Source organism: Galendromus occidentalis, unplaced genomic scaffold (genome assembly GCF_000255335.2).
Source record: "Galendromus occidentalis unplaced genomic scaffold, Mocc_1.1 scf7180000077488, whole genome shotgun sequence".
Taxonomy (NCBI): Eukaryota; Metazoa; Arthropoda; class Arachnida; order Mesostigmata; family Phytoseiidae; genus Galendromus; species Galendromus occidentalis.
In genome coordinates, this window is record NW_003805476.1 from 1045102 (window position 1) to 1056021 (window position 10920).

A 10920-nucleotide genomic window follows, 5' to 3' on the forward strand; every position below is an offset into this window, starting at 1 on the left:
CCGGCAAGTCAGGGATTGAGCTCGGCTGATCCCTGCGATCATCACGTGAACGTACATCAAATGACCGTGATCTCCTCCATATTTTTTTAATCGCACATGACAGACAGCAATAAACTTTCATCCATCTGACTCTATTCGGCCTTGGAATTCAAATGAGGTATTCCATCCTTGAGCCCGCTCAATTGTATCAGCCAATTCATCATGAGTCGTGAGTCAAGAGATGTGTAGAATGGCAGATGGCGATAGCCGCGAAATTTCCATCGCTGGCGATGGCTTTCGGTTCGTTCCTCGTCGGTGATGGAGGTGAGATATATCGGAGTTTCGATCTGAATATCGGGACGCGTACCACACTCAGATGACAGATGCAGATGAGGTATTCCGGAAGTCCACGAGAGAGTGGAAATAAATCCCGAAGGGGGCCGGCGACAGGAGCTCGAATAGATGTGGAAGCAGGATTATGGAATGGTGCTTCGAGCTGAAGACGAGGAACATTATGAGTCCGAAATGAGGCTCATGCTTCTCGATTGAGGAATGTTGGGCCCTCCGCTCTCGACGTCCAAATTGCCTTTAATCTCTATCCTTTGCGGCACATAATTCCGAGGTGACCTGGAGGCTGCCGAGGCTGCCTCGATTCGGACTAGATGCCGAAGGCCTGGAATCGCGAGGTCCGAAGACACTGTTGCAGTGAGCTCCCACAGCGCTGATTTCCGTCAGTATCTTTCGGATTCTCGGCTCCACGGAGCTCATCAGTCGCGGGGAATCCCTAAACCAGAGGTTCTCAAACTGGGTTCCGTCGCTCTTTTCCGGGGGTTCCGTGAAAAAATCTTTGCGGAACCCCAGTGTTCCGTGGGCTGCTCTTTGCGCAAATCGGGGTTCCGCGACGAGGTTCTGCTTCCTTATGTACGGTCATATACGGGCCCTAGGTGTCGTAGCCCTGTGGGGAACTTCTTTTCCTGATTCCAAATGTCTTCCCCAATTCCGAAGAGGATCGTTCTAATTGGCGCATCGATCGGCATCGAATGCGCACTGCGAAGGTCGTTGCACAAGGCACGTTCCCACTAGATGAGCATTCCTAATTTACGCAAGAATTGACTTAAGCAATAAACATTCGGGTCTGGTCCGGAACAAACGCGTGTTTTCTCCTCTAATAGCTGAAAGGAAAGAGCGATTGACAGGACTTTGAATTTCTTGAAAAATGAGGACGGGTTCCACGGAACACCAGGGTTTCCGCGGAAGAAAAAGTTTGGGAACCTCTGCTTTGAACGATTCCGGCGCGATATGGTGTAGAAAGAGGCGGTGAAAATCCACCAGGATGAGGCGTGAGATGCCTTCGCGACGGAGGCGATTCGTTTCATGCGTCGAATAGTATTGTCGGCAAACAGCCAGGAAGGCGACCAAAGGTATGGTATGGTATTTATTGATCCTCTCGAGCCTATATATAAATATACGCATGAGACCCTGTTTCAGAGGCGATTTCTCAGCAGATCCTTCGGGTTTCTCTTTCCCATTCTTCCAGCAGTCTTCTTGTTTTCCTCATGAGATTTTCGTCACTTTGTTCAGTGAGGCCCAATCTTCTAGCCACTTCGTCAATATCGAAGTGGTTAGGAGTGCATTCCGTCATAATGTGAGGAATGGTTTCTTCGTCTAATAAGCCACACTTCAAACAGTGCGGCTCGATCCGTTGGTACTTCGCTCTATGCGACCTTGTCGGTAGCATCCCTGCTCTTGCTGGGGCTAACAGAGCGCTCCCTCGACTATTTCTATATAGTCCATATGTTGGGGTGGCTGTATCCTTCCATTTGCTGTACAATTCCAGGCTGGCCTTAGAGTTTATTCCCTCTCTCCACAGCTCTTCCATCTTTTCTCTAATATGTTTCTTCACCGTATCATTGAAAAGATTCATTCTCGGTCTGAGGTCCTCTGCGTATACTATCAGTATGTTTCCGCATGAGTATTTATCGCTGAGGTGGCGCATTCTTCTGAGCGCTGCTGTCGTTATCTTCGTTGTAGCCATTATGGACAGTATCATGCGTGGCCATCGTTCGGGGCCATCGCGCTTATTCTCGCGAAATATCGGATTTTGCTCTGCGCTTCTCTCGATTCGAAGGTTGACCATCCGAGTTCGCCTTGTACGAACTCGTTCGCAACTTTATATTCGTATTCTTTATATAGGTTCTAACTAGGCTCTGAGAGGACGGAATAATCCAGGGCGTATCACGTTCAGCCACGCAACAACGAAAGACTCGCGCGATCTTCATCAGAGCGAGCGCGAATTCATGGAATTCATGAGGAGCGTCCCCTCAACGTGTTCCATCGATGTCGGATAGCTCGGCGATTGAGCGCCTCGCCGATCACGTGCACATTCGTATGGACCGCATCGACGTCCGACAAAGCCGGAGGTAGCCGTTTCGAATCCGGCGGCTGGCGACTCCGGAAACGCTTCACGCGATGTCGGGGCAGTCCTGAGAGTCCATGGCCGACCGGAGCCCTGTATCCATTACCCGCGCCGAGGACTATGGCTCCTCCCGCGACGGGGCTAGAGGAGGACTGAAGAGCACGCGGGGATTTTTCTGTGTCGAGGCACGGTTAGGGATGCTATTGACATCTCACCCCATACCCGAGGTGAGTGAAGACCGATCAAATATGGCAGAAGTCCCGTATGGCTTCTAGCATGGTCAGGGTTCAGACGAAAACAGGGATGGCGGCCATGCAATACTTTCTAATCAGCCTCACCCCCTTCGATGAGGAATGTCCTGTCGGGGTCCCGAGATCAATCCCCGACCCAGGAGAGCTCTTCGAGACGACCCCTGCCTGATGAGAACTCGGCCCTCAGCCCCCCTCCGGATTCCCGGAGCGAGCTTCTGTATAAAATCTACCCGCAATCGAACCATTGCAGGACGAGATTCAGACAGCGCAGAAGATGCAGACTCGATCAAGTATTCGCAAGGAGGCGTCGAAGCCGGATATCGATGCCTCGAAAATTGTTCGCGACTTCATCGAGAAGAACAAGAAAAACAAGAAGGCGCAGGTCTTCAAGAGACGCCACAGGAAAGGATGCTTCTGTGTGAGCGACTTGTCCACAAGATCCGAACAATGGGCAAGGTTCATCCTAACCTTGGAGGACGTAACGCCGGACGTCCAGGAGCTGCCACCAGAGAAGCTGTCGAGTGATGTTCTGGGCAGCTCGGAGACTGTACGAGCTGTCAGTCGCCAGCAGGAAGCAAGAGAATTGAGCGGTACCAATTCGCCCAGCGATCACGTATTACACTTCGATTCCGGCTGTCTTGCGGTGATCTCTGTCGAAAGCGATAATTGACGGTCATAATTTTGTCAATAGGTACGTGATTTCGTTAGGTATCCCCGTTCAATCAGATTACGTCGAATAAATGTCGATCGGAGGAAATCTGCATTCAAGCAGAGTACTCCGTCCCTGTACGGAGACACTCAATATCGCGAGCGATCATTGATCCTTACTGGGCCATGTTGCGGGGCATCGCGACCGCGGAGAATGGATTTCACGCCGTCTCCGTTTGCCGGGAGAATGCGGATCGGGAGACTTCGTAGGGGTTCGAATGCTGCCCGACGGTGCTCGAATCATTCCTCACACACTCTTCGGTTCACCCGCATGACTAGTGTAGATATTTTTTCGTTTGGAAGCGTGATACGGGGGCCATGGGCTATCACAGAATTGGAATGAAAACTCACCATGAGGATATCCGTGGACGGATAATCGAATGTCACGTGACAGTTGCGTCGATCGGGTTGCTTCCCGGTCCCATCTGTCTGTCCGTGCTGGGGGAACAAGGGTCGAGCTTCCGTCCTTGTTACTTTCTGAACTCCTCGAAGGCAGATGCCCGTTCGAGGCTGAAGGAATTTTGAAGATCCTCGAGACTTTTATGAGGAATTTTAGTTCCAGTCGCTCCAAGTTTGCGAGATCCTCCTCTACATGAGCTGTACACCATAGCCTGCGAAAAGCGCCAATTCCGTCGCGAATGATCTGAGAGCGTTAGTTTGTAAGGGTTGGCGATGGTCGCGGAGGCGACGACAAATTGCCCGTTCCTCCAGAATCAGTGATCTCGAGCCCGAGCTCAACGCAGCCCGGAAATCCACGAAAAGTACACGGAATGGTAACGTCGTGGGGGCGTGGAGAACAAGGGGAATGAAATCAGAGAGTCATGTCGATGAGTTCCAGAGGAAGGGTGATCCGATAAGGCGGGAAGTTTCCTTTCTCCTCGATCTTTTTGACTAACGATCGATCTCGGGGAACGGTTAAAGATTGTAAGTCGAGGTACTTGTGTAATAGGATCCGATTTTCCCGTACGCAGCAGGAAAACCTTATGCAGATGCGTCTTGAAAATTCAAGTCCAACGAGGACTCGGAGATGCATGGGACGTCCGTTTGCAATGATCCGCGTGATCCAGTCGGGCGGAACAAGAATCTTCGTATCCTTCCACCATCGCAGCCTATCGCGGCCAACAGACCCGGTCCGAGATTGAAGGATTTGTCTACTATGTAGTTTGTTTGAAGCGCGAATCCCTCAATGAGATTCATGCAAATTCTACTATCGTCCTCTCAGAGGAACACGCTCGCGAATTCCAGCGGAGGTCCTTGCTCTCTTCACAATCACGTTGAAATTCAACAAATTCGATTCGAACACTTGATTCAGTCCTGAAGTCTTGCCTGTTCGGAGTACATCGCGTAAATGGAGCGATTCCGTAGAGAAAAAATCTGATAAGTTTTTGTTGCGTGTATTTCTTGATTTTTTTTACAGAGTATGAACAGGGGCGAACTTCGCGTCAGCCAAATCTACAATCATCTCGTCCTGCGGATGTCGAAAGACTCGAAATCCCGTTTATCTATGGTTCGCTCATCCGAGAATATCGCTTTAGCTATTTCAGACTGCGGACTTCCTTTCGTTTCCAACCAACGCTTCATATCACCGTAATTGTCCTCTGGACCCTGGATTTCTCCTGAAAATCAGAAGCCTAGTTATGCACCACAATCACAGAACCGATTATCCTACCGAATAGGTTCGGTCGGATTGCGCATCTTCCAGGCCGCTAAAGGTCTATTCGGTACCTTCGACGGTGCCTCGCGCAGTATTGCGAATCCATCCGACAACGCCGAGTTTGACGGCCTCTTGTTGAGTGTATTTTCTGAAAAACACACCCTGGACAAGTCCGAAGACTTCAAAGGAGCATGCGCGCAATGTCATCGCGTCTAAATCCAGTAGGTGGTCGAGATTCCACCAGAGGGTGGTAGAGAGCACGACGAGTGCACTTATCCACAATTTAGCGAAACAGCGGCTCATCGGATCGAATTCGTCTGCACGACACTGCTGACGAACCCGAGCGTGCCCCGAGTCGTTGCAGCGAGAGAGCTTCTGTCGGAAGGTCGCAGAGTCTCCACTTCTATAACTCGCTCACGTGCGATTCTGGGGAACTCTCCTCAGCCATGATTATATCATGAGATAGCTACACGCTCCAGCTTCCGAACCTATCCGCATCGCTCGCTCGATCCTGAAGTTGATGAGATCACTTCATCATCAGGCGGGAGGGCGCAGTCTGAGTGCTCTGATGTTCGAAAAGGCGCTCGTTGGATTTATCCCCTGGAAACTCAGTCAGATCCGGGAAAGTGGATCCGGGATATGGTGATACCTGGCAGGTGTTCGGGTTCTTAGGAGAGATCACTTCCAGTCACGATGTCAGCAGCGCCAGTCGTCATGACGTCGACGGAAGATGAAAAAACTGATGAATTCGGCATAAGTGAAAAGATCTTCTTCAAGGAAGGGTCACGTATACAGGACGCTGAAGTTCTGTTGGCTTCCTTGGAAGAGTACATTACGCGGCGATTCGACCCGAAACCGACCGGCTTCATGAGCAAAGGTAATGATTTTTCTGCTGCTCGTATGTGTCTCTTCGTTTTTCGAGAAAGAGTTTTCATCGATAAAACGGGAATAATCTATATTCCAGGCTTATTCCAACTGAAGCTTGATGAACTCCGTTCGAAAATTGATGTGCTCGAATCCTCATCGCAGGACCCGGACTTCCTCTGGATCGTAAGTGAGCAGCCAGAGCCTCCTCTCAATCCCTATGGTTTCGAGCTGAAGTTCTCGATCGGGTAGTGATGAAGCACTCTTGCCGCAAACGCATCGCCAAATCCATATTCATTGCTCATTACTCATTACAGTGCGAGAAAATCACTTTGCTCATAAATTTGTGTCGGAACCTGGAAGGAGCTGTACGCAGCAAATCGGAAAGGGTTTCTGCTGGCGAAGGAGTAGGAGCGTGCAACGACACCGACCACCTGCTGGACTGTCTCCGACTGGAAATGCGCCAGAGAGGGGAGGAGACAGCCATACTGAAACCGGTGACTCGGAGGTTGACGAAAATCAAAGCGCATTATCTTTCTGAGGTGAGTTTCGACAGGAGCATTCAGACGCGATGTGACATTCAAGCGAAACAATCGAGGCTCTATACTCTATACCGTTGGATTTTTCTCTGCGTACGATTCCTCCCAGACATTACTGATAGTACCGACGGTGATTCTGCGTTTCAGCTGACAGGAGATTGGCGTCAACAAGTCCGATGGCAGAAGTCAGAGTTCCCTCGAACGCGCAAGTTGACGATTTCGTCAGAGGCCGGGAAGACTTTTGCCCTGCTGAATGGTCTAAGGAACTCCTCGACCCTGACGACAGAGCTGTTAGAGTGTTTCGTGGAAAACATAGTCCGTCCCGTCGTCAACGACCAATGTCTGATTACGTGCTCCGAAAATACGTCCCTCGTTCAGCTGGAAGTCATCATGGTGGAGAAAGCAGAAGAAGCTAAAGGTATTGCTGGGCTAGGTCGATTCCGAGATGACCGGGCTGTTGAAGGAACTTTGTCATCCCTGGAGAGAGCATCCCAGATTAGTGTTGGCCAGCTGGCCACAAGCCTGGACTTTCCTTCCAACGGAAATGAATCACGGATTCGCCATCAATGTAGGATTCTCTCGATCTGTTCGTAACAGTCTCCTTCTTTTTCGGATTTCAGTGAATCCATTGGAAAATCTCCAAACAGTCTACACCTTCATAAGCAAGACAATCCTCCCCTTATTTTCGCTGCAAGAAAACAGCCGTGAAATTGCAGCGATGTTGAACCTTCTCGGACAGCGGGCTCGCGAAGAGAATCCGGAGGCTATCGATGATCTCGCGACGAATATTCATTCGAATCTTCCCCAAACCGCAAACCTGCTGACTGGCTACGCGACAGAGGCGGAAGGGTCCAAAGAAGGTAATCTTCAGTTTCGAGCGCCTCTGTGATCCGCCTGCTGATCCAGGGAGCTTTCTTCGTTTGCAGGATCTTCCTGCTCAATTTGGCTAATGATCCGCTCGTGATGAATTTCAGCGCTACAAATTGTCTCCGAGATGGAAGAAATGATGCTGACAGCTCTGGAGCCCACGGAAGAAGCGGAGATCTCACATATCCCGAATAACCTCATGAGAGTCTACGTCGTCTCGTCGTGGGTGCCCTCACTAGCCGACAGTATTCTTCGACTCAAACACGAGTCCGTTCTCCTCCCTGTATTCTCCTGTCTGTTAAGGCACTTGTCGGCTTGCGAGGCTGAAGCTCTCTGTTCTCCATTCAAGGTCGCTGTTTTCCTCAATAATTGTTTCTATTTAGCTAATCGCTGTAGTCTACACTGCTCGGTCGCAACAAACAGCATAATCATGTTGAAAGAGAAAGGAACATCGGTGTTTCTGCGTTTCATCAACGAACACAGAATGAACGAAATCTCGATGTCATCACCGGTCTCGTCGTCTCTGAAATTATTTCTGGCTTATATGTCATCTCTGCAAGAAATGGAGGCATTCTGGAAACGCTCTCTGCCTTTCGAGAATTATTCGAAAGCGATGGGTCTCCTCTTCAATTCGCTATCCACTAGCTTGGAGTCGTATATTTTCCAACAGAAATTCCTCACTGAGAACGAGGTTGTTCACCTGAAGTCGCTTCTCTTGCGAGCGATTTCGATGGCTGATGCGTGGCAGCGCGGGAACGAAAACACCCTGCACGTGAGTGCTGCCAGAGCTAGCAATCTCCTACAGCTCATGCAGATGACTCCTGAGGACATATCGCTCTCTTGGAAATCTCAGTCGGGATCACTGAGGACGATATTCACCGCAGATCAAGTATCATCTCTCGCTAAGGCTCGTTTTACGCTCGAGGAGTTCGACAAGCTGCACGCCGTTCTGTTCTAGTTACATTCTACGAAGTTGGAGGTTCACGAATAAAGCAGGAGAAGAGTTTGAATGTGAAGATCACCTACATATATTCTATTCTCCGCCATCGTAGAGTGCCTGATAATGCCACTCATACATCACAAAGTTTTCAAGCGGATCGGTCCGCTCCGCTGAGGATTCGGGAGCTCCATGGAGTCATCACGGGTCGGGGCGCTTCGAGCTTCACCGCTTGGTCAGAGCGAACGTTCTGTTCTCGTATACGTGCACGGCGTAAAATAATATGATGAGGCTTATGGCGAAATGGGGGGTCAGTGTGAATCGATCGGGGAACAATAGTTGATTCAGGCCGGAATTCAGGAGATGGACCACACACGCAACTTGATATTTCACGACGTTGTCCAATTTCTTCACCAAGAGCGCGACACAGATCCCATGCATCGCCGCCGTAAACCACGTCAATAATACCAGGCACCAGATCGACGCCGGAGCCTCCGATATCAGTTCTGCAAATCAAAGATCTCAATTAGGATAATTTCGTGATCCCTGACACGTCAGTCATCGAGTTCTCCGTAGCAAAGAATCTCTAGGGTAGGGTCGCATACAGCCTCGGACAAATGTTCCCTTGCTTGGTTTCATGGAACTATCGGGTTCGTAGAGCCTCTGCTTGGGCTTCCCTGACTCCCCATTTTTTTGCCTGATCTGATCAAATTGAACCGTTGGTCTGATGCATCCAGTGCACACAGTCAATGCGATGGTAGTCCGAGAATTTGCGATACTGGAGGACAGCCATATATGGAGATATGTGGCGCCAAACGCTCTTCGGAATGAGGGGAAATGACACGCTTCTCCATTTTCTCTCTCTGAATATCCATTGCCAGACCCTCGTTCGTGAAGAATCCATCCAGCATTTCGGTTCAAGCTCATCGAGATTGGATCTCTTCATAGTAGACATCGGGGGTTTTTCTCCATTGACCCAGGGAGCCACCCTACAGAGTACAATCCTATCTGTTCTAACTATTCACCAGATGTAATTCCCGACTGCCATTGAGAGTCGAACTCAGAGCGTCGCTCATCGCGCTCTCGTGTTCGCGTCGAGGTATCGCGCAGAGCTATAATACGATTTGAAGCGTCGGTCGCATCGGAGCCCGATGGACAGGAGTCATAGTCGAACGATAATTGCCCCGCGAGACATGATTCACTCGAAAATGCGAGTACTTGGAGGTCTTCCCGACCAAGATCTCGCTAGAGATCATTGATAGTCTCTGAACTTACGAAAAGAGAGTTCAGACGATTTTTGGTGTAGGGACATACCTTTTTGGAAGACGAGAGACGAGTAGATGAACGGCACCAGAGCGAAAACAGCTCCGCCCGTGTACATCTGGAACTGTTGCTTCCAAATATTGGAGTGCTGAGGATTCTTGAAGAGCAACTCCGTATAGACGGCAGCGCTAGCCGATAAAACTGAATTTAACAAAGCGAGCACGAAAGCAACAGCGAGATTGCGCGTGACTCCCGCACTGAGTTCCGGCAGCTGACAAACCCCGATGGCGATACACATGAGGGAGGCTCCAATCCACTGAGAGCCGCTTATGATTCTCCGGAATAACACTTTGTACAGAAATAATGTCAGCGGTATCCTTGCTTGCACGAGCACCATCCACACGGCCGGCGTGACATAGGCCAGCGATAGGAGGAATATGTTGTTCGTCATTGCGTAAACTACGCTCGGTAGAAGGAGTCTCCAGTTGAACGGTGACCAGGCCGAGCCCTCGTGCGTGAGAGTATGCACGAAGAAACAGACCAGAGCTTTGCTGAGCTCCAGGAGCACCACGAAAAATGTTTGGTCCATCGGAAAAGTATCGCCATTGTAGTACCGGATCCCGTACGAGCCGACAACTTTCACGAGCTCGCTGGATCCGATCAAGAAACAGAGTTTCACCGAAGTTCTGCTGGAGAGTGGTTGCTGTCGAGCAACATTGAGCGTCGAAGGAGCGCCGAAAATGCTGATTTTTGATTCCACAACCAGTGGCTCGGCATCGTCCATTTGGAGGTTCAATGCGCCCTGACGGGTTCTGCTGGTGGCGGTGCTACAGAAGAACCGGGAGAGAGGGCAGCCCGATCCGAGCGAGGAGGTCTCGGAGTGAAAGACAACCGCGCTCTGACATACGAAGTTCTTGATGGAGACCGAACCAACTTCGACTGGGTCTGGAGCGCGGCGGAGTCCAGAGTCGGATGCCTACCGAAATCTCCCCTGGGACTTGAGACGTCGGGACTCAATCTGGATTGTCGGTTCGAAACTCGATCTCCCGGGGATCTTCGTGCAAATCTTCCTCTCGGTCCTGGGGATGTTCTCGACAAAATTCCCTTGCCGTGTCCTCGGTACACAGCGTTCACGGTATCCACATGCTTAGCTCAATACATGGATGGTCCGCTCTGATTGTCTCAGTCGATCAAACTTCCCTCTCGGCCCTAGGAATCTTGCGCTGAATTTTCGGCCGTTGGAGTCGCCACAAGTCGCCCGGTAGATGTCTCTCGCTCAGGTCGCTCGACATCCTTTCAGGCGTCTTCCTGTCCTTGCGATCTTGCAAAATCGTCCACGACCTTCCCGGAGTTCGCCTGTTCTGGACTATCTGCTTTGTCGCGCGGAGCCGTCGGCACATGCTCGTCTCCGCCGCAGAAGTGCACACCGAAGGCTTCCCCAA

General features: G+C 50.5%; 3 protein-coding genes across 3 annotated transcripts; 1 reads left to right on the plus strand and 2 right to left on the minus strand.

Annotated features, from left to right (window-relative positions):
- Positions 1-4732: 4732 nt before the first annotated feature.
- On the minus strand, positions 4733-5379 carry LOC100901035 (acylphosphatase-2). Its single transcript, XM_003746067.3, has 2 exons — positions 5080-5379; positions 4733-4970 (listed from the first exon to the last, which is right to left on the minus strand). The coding sequence occupies exons 1-2, from the start codon at positions 5309-5311 to the stop codon at positions 4813-4815; spliced, it is 390 nt and encodes a 129-aa protein (XP_003746115.1). The 5' UTR covers positions 5312-5379; the 3' UTR covers positions 4733-4812.
- Positions 5380-5575: 196 nt separating this feature from the next.
- LOC100904239 (uncharacterized) lies at positions 5576-8286 on the plus strand. The gene is made up of 6 exons (XM_003746171.3): positions 5576-5885; positions 5973-6058; positions 6190-6414; positions 6559-6829; positions 7032-7271; positions 7386-8286. The coding sequence occupies exons 1-6, from the start codon at positions 5702-5704 to the stop codon at positions 8234-8236; spliced, it is 1857 nt and encodes a 618-aa protein (XP_003746219.1). The 5' UTR covers positions 5576-5701; the 3' UTR covers positions 8237-8286.
- A 154-nt stretch (positions 8287-8440) lies between these two features.
- Positions 8441-10262, minus strand: LOC100904380 (CMP-sialic acid transporter 1-like). Its single transcript, XM_003746172.1, has 2 exons — positions 9530-10262; positions 8441-8721 (listed from the first exon to the last, which is right to left on the minus strand). Exons 1-2 carry the CDS (start codon positions 10260-10262, stop codon positions 8441-8443), a joined length of 1014 nt encoding a protein of 337 aa, XP_003746220.1.
- Between the last annotated feature and the right edge of the window lie 658 nt (positions 10263-10920).

Coding starts and splice junctions, on each gene's coding strand:
- LOC100904239 (XM_003746171.3), top strand. CDS start 5,702: ATGTCAGCAGCGCCAGTCGTCATGACGTCGACGGAAGATGAAAAAACT. Junction 6,830..7,031: donor GAAAGCAGAAGAAGCTAAAG/GTATTGCTGGGC, acceptor TTCGGATTTCAG/TGAATCCATTGGAAAATCTC. Junction 7,272..7,385: donor GGCGGAAGGGTCCAAAGAAG/GTAATCTTCAGT, acceptor GATGAATTTCAG/CGCTACAAATTGTCTCCGAG.
- LOC100904380 (XM_003746172.1), bottom strand. CDS start 10,262: ATGGACGATGCCGAGCCACTGGTTGTGGAATCAAAAATCAGCATTTTC. Junction 8,722..9,529: donor GTCTCTCGTCTTCCAAAAAG/GTATGTCCCTAC, acceptor TTTGATTTGCAG/AACTGATATCGGAGGCTCCG.
- LOC100901035 (XM_003746067.3), bottom strand. CDS start 5,311: ATGAGCCGCTGTTTCGCTAAATTGTGGATAAGTGCACTCGTCGTGCTC. Junction 4,971..5,079: donor TGCGCGAGGCACCGTCGAAG/GTACCGAATAGA, acceptor TCTGATTTTCAG/GAGAAATCCAGGGTCCAGAG.